Source organism: Capricornis sumatraensis, chromosome 6 (genome assembly GCF_032405125.1).
Source record: "Capricornis sumatraensis isolate serow.1 chromosome 6, serow.2, whole genome shotgun sequence".
Lineage (NCBI taxonomy): Eukaryota > Metazoa > Chordata > Mammalia > Artiodactyla > Bovidae > Capricornis > Capricornis sumatraensis.
Window position 1 is genome coordinate 31,563,788 of NC_091074.1, and position 14,488 is coordinate 31,578,275.

Sequence of the window (14,488 nt, forward strand, 5' to 3'; positions counted from 1 at the left end):
CCTACTGCCAACTATGCATGATAACAATGGCTACATTAATCTATATTCAAGACCATATAAGTCCCTATATGTTCTCACACATTGACCAAAACAGGGTCTTATCATCCTTTTTACTTTTTGCCAGTCTGACTGGTGACACACAGCATCTAGCAGCAACCATTAGTTTTCCTTTTCCTAATTGATGGTGGTTGTCATCAGTCATACTCCAGCCTTCTCGTCCATCTCTTGGAATCGGTTCGGGAGAACTCTGAAAGAAAGCAATCTGCAGGCAAAGGAGAAATGTACTGAAAACAACTGGAGCCCCAGCATCACAGAGTAGAGCTGAGAAGAGCTGTGGAGCTGAGACTTTCGTTTTAAGACCAGTACGCTAGAGTAGGTGACAGCCTTTCCCCATCATATCCACTGGAAATGCAGGTTTCTTCTGTGAATTTCTGATCCATACACAGTGAACCCTCTGCTCTTGCATTGTCACTTTACCCAGGTAAAGGAGTTCATAACTCATTTTTGTTCAAACTCCGTGATATCCAGCTAGAAGACACACAGATTGCAAGGTCCTCAAGCAGATCCCAGGCTCCACACTCACACTGCACTCCTGCCATCTGGCTGGTATCCAGTCTGAGTTTCATTTGTGACAAAGACACTTGTAGTTTTCCTGTGTTCAGGGCCCAGAACTGTTTTCCGGTCAAACTCATGAACTAGGTCATGACCTGCTCTAGTTTTCAGGGCTTTAAAAATCTGTCTTGATGGTGATGCCTTTTGAAGATGCATGCTGGAATCATATCCCCAACTGCCTATTTCACAGCTGGTACCTACTGAGCACACATTATGCTGAAATCAAAAGCATTTTGATTGCAGGTTTTTAAGCAACTAATCCATATGATTTGACATTTTGAAAAAGTTAATGAAACTCTCCAATGAAAAACTGACTACATAAAAAAATGGATGTTTAATAGATGATTCCTGATGAAAAGACATGAGAGGAAAAAGGAATTTGTTAGTTGAGATTGGTTATTTAAGAGAAATATCAATAACCTCAGATATGCAGATGACACCACTCTTATGGCAGAAAATGAAGAGGAACTAAAAAGCCTCTTGATGAAAGTGAAAGAGGAGAGTGAAAAAGTTGGCTTAAAACTCAGCATTCCGAAAACGAAGATCATGGCATCTGGTCCCATCACTTCATTGGAAACAGATGGGTAAACAGTGGAGACAGTGTCAGACTTTACTTTTTTGGGCTCCAAAATCACTGCAGATGGTGACTGCAGCCATGAAATTAAGACGCTTACTCCTTGGAAGGAAAGTTATGACCAACCTAGATAGCATATTCAAAAGCAGAGACATTACTTTGTCAACAAAGGCCCGTCTAGTCAAGGCTATGGTTTTTCCAGTGGTCATGTATGGATGTGAGAGTTGGACTGTGAAGAAAGCTGAGTGCTGGAGAATTGATGCTTTTGAACTGTGGTGTTGGAGAGACTCTTGAGAGTCCCATGGACTGCAAGGAGATCCAACCAGTCCATCCTAAAGGAGATCAGTCCTGGGTGTTCTTTGGAAAGAACGATGCTAAAGCTGAAACTACAGTACTTTGGCCACCTCATGCAAAGAGTTGACTCTTTGGAAAAGACTCTGATGCTGGGAGGGGTTGGGGGCAGGAGCAGAAGGGGACGACAGAGGATTTGATGGCTGGATGGCATCACGGACTCGATGGACGTGAGTTTGAGTGCAGTCCAGGAGTTGGTGATGGACAGGGAGGCCTGGAGTGCTGCAATTCATGGGGCTGCAAAGAGTCAGACACAACAGAGCAACTGAACTGAACTAAACTGACTGGGTCCTAATTTGTCAAATATGGCATTCCCTCAGTGAAGAGAGATATATACGAAGTAGCAATTTTGAAAACAGTACTGATGATTTTGCTTCCATTAAAGCCAGCAACTTACAAGTACTGTTGTGGCATAAGGAAAATATTTCAACTTGATGTGAGTTTAAGACGTACATATTTTAAAAGATTTTCAGACAATTAACATTACAGGAGAAATTTACCTTTTATATTAATAGTGAATGAAATAATTTTCTTTTTCCCTTGGGGAGCCTTTAAGTCTCAGTCTTGTCCCCAAGTCTTCCTTCCCACTGGAGGGTCACAACATCAGGCAGATTTCTGTCCGGACGTCATCTTCTATTCTTCCAGTCTTCTCCCATATTCATGTAATTTCGTAGCATTAAATATGCTTTACCTATAGCCACAAGTACCATCAGCTTGGAGTTTTCTACAGAGGATTCACTGAAACGTTTGTAATCCAATCTGAGCAGGGGTCATAACTCTCAAGGATCTTGTCCATCATGTATCTCAATTTTATGGTGAGGATCACTTAACAATCTATGAGTCATCTTGGACAATTAAATACAAATATTTTATAATTATTAGAATTATTAATTTTGTCAAGCACAGTTAGACTCTCAGTAATAACTACCACTTGATAATTTCAGTTTGCTTCTTATACAAAATAATCAGGATACTTTGTAAATCGTTCAGCTTATCGAGAATTTGTAGGGAGACATTAATGGAAATAAGAGATTTGTAACACTGAGGTAGGAAACAACAGAGGGACAGCTTGTGTTAGAAGCAAAAGAGGGAAATAAGGGCGAGTTCAGTACCTGCAGAGGGCTCAGGTGTTCATGCTGTGGATAGGGAGTTTGGAATCTGACATTCATTATTAGATTAGTTCATTCACATAAAGTCTTAGCAGGGGGCTCTTGGAAAGGAGAGTATTAACTCATTTCACTATGTTGGAAGGATTAAGTGAGTCCCTTTAGAGGCTAAGGAATTTGTAGCTGTTGTCACTGTCATTTGATGAACACTGAGTGTCTGTGGAATTTGTCTGGTGAAAGTGTTAGTGGCTCAGTCGAGTCTGACTTTTTGTGACCCCGTGAACTGTAGCCTGTCAGGCTCCTCTGCCCATGGAATTCTCCAAGCACGAATACTGGAGTGGGTTACCATTTCCTTCTCCAGGGGATCTTCCCGACTCAGGGACTGAACCTTGGTCTCCTGCATTGCAGGCGGATTCTTTACCATCTGAGCCACCAGGGAAGCCTGGTAGGTCCTTGGTAATTAGGTTCACAGTATAACATTTATAACATTTAATGAGTAAACAATCCAGGATGGATGTGCCATAAAAAGTGAGGGTAGCATCAGGGAATGTGTTCTTTCTCCTCAAATAAATACCAAGAATGAAATAGATCCTAAGGAATCCTTGCCATAAACACAATACCTTGGTATCTTCTCACTACCATGTCACAGACTGAATGTGTGTATGTTCCCCAAATTCACAAATTGAAACCCTACCCCTCGAGACTCCCTGACGGCCCAGTGGCCAGGACTCCATGCTCCCACAGCAGGGAGCCTGAGTTGGATCTCTGGTCAGGGAACTAGATCCTGCATGTGGCAAGCCAGACTTCCCATGGCCCAAGTAAAAACTCTGGATGAAGCAAGGACGATCCAAGATCCAGCATGCTTCAACTAAGATGTGGCCCCATCAAATAAGGACATAAAATAAGTATTTTTAAAATTCTTAAAACACCTGCAGAAACCCAACCCATCAATATGATCCTATCACATACTGGAATATTAGGGAGATTGTTAGGGTTCAGCTCAGTTCAGTTCAGTCACTCAGTCATGTCCGACTCTTTGCGACCCCATGAATTGCAGCACACCAGGCCTCCCTTTCCATCATCAATTCCCGAAGTTCACTCAAACTCATGTCCATCGAGTGAGTGATGCCATCCAGCCATCTCATCTTCTGTCGTCCCCTTCTCCTCCTGCCCCTAATCCCTCCCAGCATCAGAGTCTTCTCCAATGAGTCAAATCTTCACATGAGTTGGCCAAAGTATTGGAGTTTCAGCTTTAGCATCATTCCTTCCAAAGAACACCCAGGAATGATCTCCTTTAGAATGGACTGGTTGGATCTCCTTGCAGGCCATGAGACTCTCAAGAGTCTTCTCCAACACCACAGTTCAAAAGTATCAGTTCTTCAGCGCTCAGCTTTCTTCACAGTCCAACTCTCACATCCATACATGACTACTGGAAAAACCATAGCCTTGACTAGATGGATCTTTGTTGACAAAGTAATGTCTCTGCTTTTCAATATGCTATCTAGGTTGCTCATAACTTTCCTTCCAAGGAGTAAGTGTCTTTTAATTTTAGCAATCGATAAAATTCAGCTATTACTTTTAATATCATAATTTTACTGTTACCCAGATTAAGATCAGGATCTTTTAGAATCATTTCATTCCCTGTCATTCTAGTTTTTTCGAAGCATCTTCTCATTACCCAAATGTATTTATCAACTACACAGATGCTAGGCAAGGCTGATCTCCTAAACCCTGCCAGAAAGGGTTTGTGTTCTAGCAAATGGGGTTCTGATTGCCCGTTTCTCTTCCTTCTCCACTTATACTGATGACATGTGGATTAAAGGAAAGGAAAACAGCAAGCTGGTCTTACAAAGCTGAGAGCAGGCAACTGACCCAGGAGTTGGCCTTCATTGAGCTTCTGTAAGAAGCAGCCCTGTCCCAGTCTTTCTGTTGTTCATATTGGCCTCATCCTTTCCCTCTGCCACAGCCTGCTCCCCAGCCGTGCTGCACTGTAGTTTGCTAACTCAGAATAATACATCATTACCTCAGGGGAAAACCCCTTCCCTTCTTTCATACTCAGGACATTGAGACTTACCCTTGTTTCCTTCTTGCCCACAAAACAACTGTGGAAGTTTACTTTCTAGGAAACTTGCAAAAAGAAAAAAAAAGAAATCTAACATCTTGAAAGCGAAAGAGATGCAGCCTCTTTGGCTTTCTTTACTTTCCTTTCTTGTTCTCACCTCATCATGAAATAGAACCAGAGCAGAGGCAGGAATACCAACATTGTCCAATAAGTCACTAAGTGTGTATATAAAATGTTTAAATGAAAAATTACACTCGAGTAAAGGAAAGAAGGCTATTTCTTCTGATCTAGTGTCCCAGATCTCACTGCCCTGCAATCTCAGAGGAGACAGAAACAGAGGAACAGAGATGCCCAGTAGAATCAACTGCCTGAATCAATGACCGAATCTCATTAGATTCTGAGACATAAGCTTCCAGTAAGAGACAACCCCATCACTGAATCTCCTTCCTCCAGCTCAGAAACTCTGAGCAGAACAAGTGTTGAAGAGTTTAAGTAAAAGTGTTGAATAATAAAACCTATACCTGGCAAAGCCAATATTATTGATCTACTAAAAGGAAAATAATTGCAGTTGGAAACTCCTCCACTAACTTGCACAAACACACTTCTGCCCTCAGCATCTGAGCACTGCTGACACTTTAGACACCTGGGGACACGGGTCAGGAGAAGAGGTCACCACTGAGCACTAGGGTCCTTTACACAAAAACTCCAGGGGTGTCGTTGGGGTTTCCGGAAGACAATTTATTTTCCCAACCGATCAATAAGCCCTCCACAGAAAGGAGATTTTCGAGTCCTCAGGAGGTGGTGAGCCTGCCCTCAGGGAGGGAGAGAGTCCGGCAGGTGAGGAAGGGGGACTCTGTCCCTCCAGAGACAGGGGGTGGCTCCATGTGATCTCTCCCTGGTGAGTGAGGTGCTGCTTGGAAAATACAATTATCCTGGATGTAGAGTCTCCTCACCCATGTTCCCTGAGAGGAACCAGGATTCTGGTGGGGGTATTGGCCCAGTCTGTGGAGGACGACAGGTCTCCAGCAAGAAAATGGTGGAAAGAAGGGTGATGTCTGTAATAGTCCTGCCCTCATGGTTCCCTGAAGGGCAGGGATCTGCAGGAACCTGTTCTGGAAGGAAGAGAAATGTGGGAGGAACTCAAGGACTGATATAATAAGCCTCTTCTCTAAATCAAACATTAAAGAAAACTCATCATTTGTTTCCAAGAGCTTACCTTCCAGTGTGATCTGGTAAATCCCTTATATACGGAATCCAAACAGTGGACAGAGCCTGGCTTCCTATGGAAGCTAAGAGGGAAAAATGGAGCCTAAGACCAAGCCAAAAATGCGTTCATGGACGAGAGGAGAGCAACGCTTGTGCATGAGAGATAAAGGGCGGTAACGTGTGTAATTACAAATGTCCATCAATCCTGACTTAAGAGAAAGTCCTTTCTCATTTGATTGAAAAACACCCATTTGGATGGGCACATCTGAAGTGACTAGGAAAAGGCAAAATTAATAGTCTAGAAGGAAGAACATTTCTTTGACTGTCTTGAGAATACATAACAGAAAACCAAAAAAGGAAGTAAAAGTGCATAGGAATGATTAGAAAATGAAAATTACCATGTTCCCTATTTAATGGCCTCACTTAGAAAGCATGGCATCAGAGAACCGACCTCAAGGTTCCCCCAGACGCCGTCTCAGCCAGCCCAGCAGCAGCCGCATCTTCCCCATGGCCTTCGTGCTCTCTCTACTCATGGCCCTGGTGCTGGTCAGCTATGGCCTGGGAGGATCCCTGGGCTGTGACCTGTCTCACAACCATGTTCTCATTGGCAGGAAGAACCTCAGGCTCCTGGGCCAAATGAGGAGACTCTCCCCTCGCTTCTGTCTGCAGGACAGAAAAGACTTCGCTTTCCCCCAGGAGATGGTGGAGGGCGGCCAGCTCCAGGAGGCCCAGGCCATCTCTGTGCTCCACGAGATGCTCCAGCAGAGCTTCAACCTCTTCCACACAGAGCGCTCCTCTGCTGCCTGGGACACCACCCTCCTGGAGCAGCTCCGTACTGGACTCCATCAGCAGCTGGACGACCTGGACGCCTGCCTGGGGCAGGTGACGGGAGAGGAAGACTCTGCCCTGGGAAGGACGGGCCCCACCCTGGCCGTGAAGAGGTACTTCCAGGGCATCCGTGTCTACCTGCAAGAGAAGGAATACAGCGACTGCGCCTGGGAAATCGTCAGGGTGGAAATCATGAGAACCTTCTCTTCATCTGCCAGCTTGCAAGAAAGGTTAAGAATGATGGATGGAGACCAGAGCTCACCTTGACATGACTCTTTCTGATGAAGATGCCCCGTCATCCTTGTAAACTCACCTGGGGTCATTTCAGAAGACTCTGAATTCTGCTTTAGCCACCAAATGTGTGGAATTAACTCAGCCGATACATGTCTGTAGTAATAAGCACACAGATATAAAAGAAATCAACTGCAGGGGTATCAGTCGATAAGCTATGACTGTCCTGATGTTATTTATTTATTCTTTATTTATTTAGGTAATGGAATATTTTATCTCATCATATTTATATTTTCATATAAAAATGTGTATGATTACATTGTATTAAAATTTAGAATATATATTTCCCTATTTTATTAAAATTGTTATTTGGTTTATTTATTAAATAGTTATCAAGATAAATTTCTTGAGTTTTTATTTTGAAAACTTAAATCCTTATTTTGTCTTCAAATACCTATCACAAAATAGTATTTGTTCACTTTATACGGTGAAACAGTTCTATCACTTTCTAACAAATGTCTGTCAAAAGGTGGAATTCTGAGACTCTTATGTGGTGCAGTTGTTAGGACTCTGAGTTTTTCGTCCAGGGAGCCTTGGTTGAGGAACTAAGATCCTATAAGCTGTGGAGGGTGCCAAAAAGAAAAAAGGTAGAAAGGAGATTATGAATTGTAGAAAATGGCTAGTATTGATGTCACAGGCATAACGAATTTATACCCACTCGTTAAAGACTGGTTGATGTACATATGTGAGGGAAGCAGTCACCTCCTGCAGGAAAGCTGAGGACACACCCTGCTGACTGGCTGCCCCTGACTCCTGTGACTCTCTCTCCCGCCTTCTCCTCAGGACTGCCTTACTGAGCAATTCACTCCCTTCCACAGTAACTTCACTGCCTCCACACACGAGCTCTGTTCTGTGCTGGTTTCTAGCTGCATGGTGTAGTCAGAGTGGAAGCCACAGGAAGAGACCTCAAGTGAAAGGAGAGTTCTAGAAATTCCAAAACCTCTGAATCCCAGCTCTGCTATTTACCAACACTGTAACCCTGAAAAATCTCACAAACACAACAGGTCAGTTTCCTCATCTTTAATATGAGGACAGTAAGAGTGGTTTTCATACAATTACTGTTTGGATTCAATGAGTCCAAATCACACAAGAGGCATCAAGCGCTCCTGGCGGAAATCATCAGGACAGTGAGAATCACTGGCGACGGGGGAGCCCGGTGGGCTGGAGTCTACGGGGTTGCACAGAGTCGGACACGACTGAAACGACTTAGCAGCAGCAGCAGCACATACATCATGGGAGGTCAATCGCATATGTGGAGTCTAGGATCCTGGAGTAGGATGAGGAAGGGAGAGGAAGTTTTCTACACTTGGCCACTCCTGAGAAAAGAGTATTCCTGAACTCTTCAAATGGAGGCAAGAAGACCAAGGCAGGCTGGGGAATGCAGAGACAGCTAAGAGATGTGAGAACCAGTAGCTGCCATGATCAATATGACTCTAAAGAAGTAAAAGGGTTTCTTAAGCTTATTTATATATATTAAACACACATGTCATGGCTAAATTTTTAAATAATTCATACAAAGGAATGCCTACCCTTGACTGCTAGGAGGATGCACTGTAATCCTATACCGTTAACAATTGAATGGGTATCCTTCTAGACATTTTCATATGCAGTTAACAAATCTATACATATGGACATGCTAATGTATACCATATAAATATACATTTATATCCATTTGTCATATACTTCAGTTTCTCATTTATTCATCTGTTCAGTTCAGTTCAGTCGCTCAGTCGTGTCCGACTCTTTGCAATCCCATGAATTGCAGCACGCCAGGCCTCCCTATCCATCACCAACTCCAGGAGATCACTCAAACTCATGTCCATCAAGTCTGTGATGCCATTTAGCCATCTCATCCTCTGTCATCCCCTTCTCCTCCTGCCCCCAATCCCTCCCAGCATCAGAGTCTTTTCCAATGAGTCAACTCTTCGCATGAGGTGGCTAAAGTACTAGAGTTTCAGCTTCAGCATCATTCCCTCCAAAGAATTCCAGGGCTGATGTCCTTCAGAATGGACTGGTTGGATCTTCTTGCAGTCCAAGGGACTCTCAAGAGTCTTCTCTAACACCACAGTTCAAAAGCACAAATTCTTCGGCGCTCAGCCTTCTTCACAGTCCAACTCTCACATTCATACATGACCTCAGGAAAAACCATAGCCTTGACTAGACAGACATTTGTTGGCAAAGTAATGTCTCTGCTTTTCAATATGCTATCTAGGTTGGTCATAACTTTACTTCCAACGAGTAAGCATCTTTTAATTTCATGGCTGCAGTCACCATCTGCAGTGATTTTGGAGCCCCCCAAAAATAAAGTCTGACACTGTTTCCACTGTTTCCCCATCTATTTCCCATGAAGTGATGGGACAAGATGACATGATCTTCATTCTCTGAATGTTGAGCTTTAAGCCAACATTTTCACTCTCCTCTTTCACTTTCTTCAAGAGGCTTTCGAGTTCCTCTTCACCTTCTGCCATAAGGGTGGTGTCATCTGCATATCTGAGGTTATTGATATTTCTCCCGGGAATCTTGATTCCAGCTTGTGCTTCTTCCAGCCCAGCGTTTCTCATGATGTTCTCTGCATATAAGTTAAATGAGCAGGGTGACAATATACAGCCTTGACTTACTCCTTTTCCTATTTGGAACCAGTCTGTTGTTTCATGTCCAGTTCTAACTGTTACTTCCTGACCTGCATATATGTTTCTCAAGAGGCAGGTCCCTTGCATATAGATCTTTGAGATTTTTCTTCATTAGCAGCAGCAGTACATAAAAATGGATTGCTAGTTATAAATTGCTGCCTTATGTGTTAACTGCAAAACTAAGATAATCATAATAACTTGTCTTGAAAGTGTGGTAAGATTAATTGCCTTAATTTATAGCATATGCTCAGAATGGTACCAGACACTTCCCAAGTGCTCCTTACATATTAACTCTTTTATTTGAATCTGGTTAGAAGATTATTTCCTGAGGTTCTGGATCTGTGGTCAGGAAGATGAAGCAGTTCCCAGAGAGCTGTTCAGAGACACATTTCTGCAGCTCACCCACCTCCGAGTGAGAAGAGAAATAGCCATTCACTGGGATGAGGAGGCCAAGCAGGTTGCAACAATACCCAGAGGTCTAGACAACAACATTCCTATGTGGCACACAGGCCAGCTGTCCACAAGACTCACCCTCACCCTCACTGGATTCTTGGTCCTCCTAGAGTTTAGGAGCTCAGAGAATCAGTCAGGAAGACACAGGCATCTGGCAGGCAGTCAGGAGGATCCTCTGCTCTGAGCACTCAACTCAGCCAGGAGGCCAGGCCAGAGAGGATTCCCAGGCTGGATCCTGAAATCCCTTTTGGCAGCTTGCATTTAGTTTCCTTTTCACTTGTTGCATCAACTTCCTTGCTATTTTTGCCTTCTGGGGTTCATGACGCAATCTCTGAGGATGTAAAAAACACAAGACACTTGTTGGTTTTGAGTATGTAGATGGCTTTGCTTTGGGCTGTTTCACTTTAAGGAAGATTCAGAAACTGCCTCAGAGACAGGAAACTAACCCAGAACCCACACAGTGGGACTTGCTCACATGTCAGCAGAGGGGGGCCTCTAAGGCTTGTTCAGCAGCTGCAGCCAATGTGTTGTCCCTTTTAACCGTTTTCTCAACCTTGGGTTAGCCTGACTCACTGCACCCCTGATAGTGATTTTGACAATTAAAGTCCAGCTCAGAGAACGGCCTGGGATCTGAAGTAAATGCAGGCTTGATGCAGATGGGCATGTTCTGGAAGGGCCAGTCTGAGTGTCCAGCAGCAGCGGGTCCTGGCAGCAAACAGTGAAAACAAGGCCTGCGCTGTTCCTGCCTGTTCCTGGGCCATCGACCCTCCGATGGGAGCATTCTGAGAGTGACAGGGGTGCACAGTGTGGGATCTTCTGGCTGGGTATATTCTGGAGGTGTTAGGAGAGCTAGGCACAGAGGCCTTCAGCCAAGGTCCTAGTTCCAGCTGCATCCTGAAGTGAGCTAGAAAAAAATTGCAAGAGTCAATCCAAGACTTGACAAGATGTCCAGGGTGTGAGAAAGGGCAAGAGAGAAGACTGAACCAGGAGCACTTAGATCTCTCTGCACATTGTCCCTCTCCATACCAGGTGGGAGGCCTGAGAAGGGGCTCTGGGCCCACCAGCTGTTGGCTGTGAGCACAGGGCAGCCCCAGCCTGGGCGGATTCAGCCTCAGGTGCTGAGAGAGGTTGAAAGGGAGGCCGCAGCTGGAAGGTGGGAAGACATGCTCTAAATTGGCAGCATTTGCTTCTTTTGTTTATGAAGTGGTTAAGAAACATTTGCTAAATATTTGCTCACTAAATGACAGACAGTGTGAGTCTCAGTAGCAGGTGACCTTGGCAGTCTCCTATTGTAGACTCTGTATTCCCTTCTCACGGATGCTGACCACCTCATCACATGCTTGCATGTCTTTTTTCACTCAGAAGAAGAATTAGTTGGGCAAGTTGCTTAATCCTTATTGATGATCAAGATGGAAAAAAAGACAATCTCAATGTAACAGAGAAAGCTTCGATTCTTCATTAGTTTCTGGCCATTGAATTTGAATCAAATTTCAATTATACACTTGTCCTTAGAGGCCAAATGGGAAGGTAATTGGGCCTGTCAATGCTACATTGAAAAGGATTAAAGTCTAGGACTTCCCTGGTGGGCCAGTGGTTAAGAACTCACCTGCCAGTGCAGGGGACCTGGGTCCCAGCCCCGCTCAGGGAGGATGGCATGGGCTGTGAGGCCCCTGCACCTGTGCACCACAACTACTGAGCTGGGCCCTGGAGTCTGTGCTCTGCAGCAGGAGAGAGCTCCGCAGGGAGAAGCCCGAGCAGCTCAGCCAGAGAGCAGCCCACGCTTGCTCCAACTGGAGAAAGCCCGCCTGCTGCCACAAAGAGCCAGTCCAGTCACAAACTGATTAATTAAAAGTTACCCAGTCTACACTTTATGAAGAGCTCCTAATGCCTCTCCCTCCCCCCACCCCGCCCCCTCCCACACACACTCTGGTTGTAGCTACTTTTTATTGAGTTTCTTATTTTTGGTTCTGAGACTTGTGGGATCTTAGTTCTCTGAGCAGGGATGGAACTCGGGCCTCCTGCCCTGAAAGCATGGAGTCCCACCCACTAGCTCTCCGGGGAATTCCCAGGTCTCCTTCGTTTTTCACCTAATGCTCTTTTTCTCCTCTGTGATGTCACTTAGGATGCCCCGTTATCTTTAATCGCCACGTCTTCTTAGGCCCCTCTGGCTACGACAGTTTCTCAGTAGTAGACACTTTATGTTATTGTCAATGGTATCATTTTTAAATGTCAGTTTCCAACTTTTAATTGCTCATATAAAAAAAGTGGTTGATTTTTAATGTTAATCTTGTTTTCGTACTGATCCCTCCAGCTTGAGCTGTGTTGGTCACCGTGGAGCCGACAACCCCATGTGGCCAGCTGAGCGCTTGACTAGTCCAGCCTGAGCTGTACTATGACTAACAGCGTGTACTCTATTTTGAAGGCACTATGAAAAAGAAGAATGTAACTATCTCACTACTAATTTTATACTGGTTTATGTTGAAATGATAACATTTAGATATATTGTTAAGTAAAATATACTGTTAAAATTAACTTTTTTCTGTTTACTCTTTTGATGTGGCCTCCAGAAAAATTTAAATTGCACATTCCTATGAAAAGAAGTGGTCTTTAAATTTCCTAGCTGCAGTCACCATCTGCACTGATTTTGGAGCCCAAGCAAAGAAAGTCTGTCACTCTTTCCATTGTTTCCCCATCTATTTACCATGAAGTGATAATGAGTTTGAACAAACTCCGGGAGGTACTGAAGGACAGGGAAGCCTGGCATTCTGCATCCCATGGGGTCGCAAAAAGTCAGACCCGACTTAGCGACTGAAAAACAACAAGGTTGATAACGTTATGTGATGTCTTGCTCCTTATGGCTAAGGCCTCGAAAACAATTCAGAACAGCTTAGTTTAACAACATTCTATTTTGTTTTTTATATACATTATTTTTTCTTTTTATTTAAATATATTTAGTTAAGTGAATGATAATTGCTTTACACTATTGTGTTGGTTTCTGCCATACAGCAACATGAATCAGCCACAGGTATACATATCTCCCCTCCCTCTGGAACCTCTCTCACCCCTGTAGGAACATCACTCTATTTTAGATAGAAAAAAATAGGTGCCTTTGTTAAAATCATAAACTGCAAGTATTAATGTTTGGTAATAGCAGATTTGAGAATGAAACCTAATCCTTATGAAAAAGAAAACTCTTACAAACAAGGCCCCCTCTCCACAAATCTCATAATATGAAAAGAAAAAAAAGAAAAATCTTTCGAAATGAAAACATTCAGCAATTCATTGAAACTTTACAAACATTAGAAATTCTCAGTTTCTATATCTTTTTTCCCCATGGTATATATAAATTAAAATAGCAAGGAGCTTAAAGAAAAAGAGTTTTAGAGGCAACTAAAAATTCAAATGACACGGGAAAAGTGAAAGGGAGACCTGAAAGTGGGAAATTCCTCTCAAATAGAAAGAAGGGAGGGCCATCCTGTATAAGTAGCCCACACTCAAGGAGGAAGGATATTCACTCTGCAAACTCTTGACGACTCAGCTTCAGCACCTACTAGCAGAACAGGCAGCCCTGGGCCTGATTTCACCATGACCTACCGGTGCCTCCTCCAGATGGTTCTCCTGCTGTGTCTCTCCACCACAGCTCTTTCCAGGAGCTACAGCTTGCTTCGATTCCAACAAGGGCGGAGCCTTGAGGTGTGCCAGAACCTCCTGTGGCAGTTACCTTCAACTCCTCAACATTGCCTCGAGTTCAGGATGGACTTCCAGATGCCTGAGGAGATGAAGCAAGCACAGCAGTTCCAGAAGGAAGATGCCGTATTGGTCATGTATGAGATGCTCCAGCACATCTTCAATATTCTCACCAGAGACTTCTCCAGCACTGGCTGGTCTGACACCATCATTGAGCACCTCCTTGAGGAACTCTATGGGCAGATGAATCGTCTGGAGCCAATCCAGAAGGAAATAATGCAGAAGCAAACCTCCACTATGGGAGACACGACTGTTCTTCACCTGCAGAAATATTACTTCAACCTCGGGCAGTACCTCAAGTCCAAGGAGCACAACAGGTGTGCCTGGGCAGTCGTGCAAGTGCAATTGCTCAGGAACTTTTCTTTCCTGAAGAGCCTAACAGGTTACCTCCGGGACTGAACATCTGCCACCTGTGGCTCTGGGAAGAGACAATGTGACTTTGAGGTGAGACTCCAGCCAGCAGAGGCTCTTGAAGTAAATGATGATGCAATGCACTGATTTCAATGGACAGTTAGTTAAAGACTAAGTTGTTTTTAAATTGATTTATGCATTATTTATTTATTTAAACTTTTATATGAGAAATAAATTATTTATGAAACAAAGGTCAACATGGCAGTTTCAATGTCGA

General features: G+C 43.9%; 2 protein-coding genes across 2 annotated transcripts; both read left to right on the top strand.

Moving 5' to 3' along the window:
* Positions 1-6,418: 6,418 nt before the first annotated feature.
* Positions 6,419-7,006, top strand: LOC138080877 (interferon omega-1-like). Its single transcript, XM_068973740.1, has one exon. The coding sequence runs from the start codon at positions 6,419-6,421 to the stop codon at positions 7,004-7,006; it is 588 nt and encodes a 195-aa protein (XP_068829841.1).
* A 6,692-nt stretch (positions 7,007-13,698) lies between these two features.
* On the top strand, positions 13,699-14,259 carry LOC138081423 (interferon beta-2-like). The gene has a single exon (XM_068974566.1). It carries the CDS (start codon positions 13,699-13,701, stop codon positions 14,257-14,259), a length of 561 nt encoding a protein of 186 aa, XP_068830667.1.
* Positions 14,260-14,488: the final 229 nt, after the last annotated feature.

Coding starts and splice junctions, on each gene's coding strand:
- LOC138080877 (XM_068973740.1), top strand. CDS start 6,419: ATGGCCTTCGTGCTCTCTCTACTCATGGCCCTGGTGCTGGTCAGCTAT.
- LOC138081423 (XM_068974566.1), top strand. CDS start 13,699: ATGACCTACCGGTGCCTCCTCCAGATGGTTCTCCTGCTGTGTCTCTCC.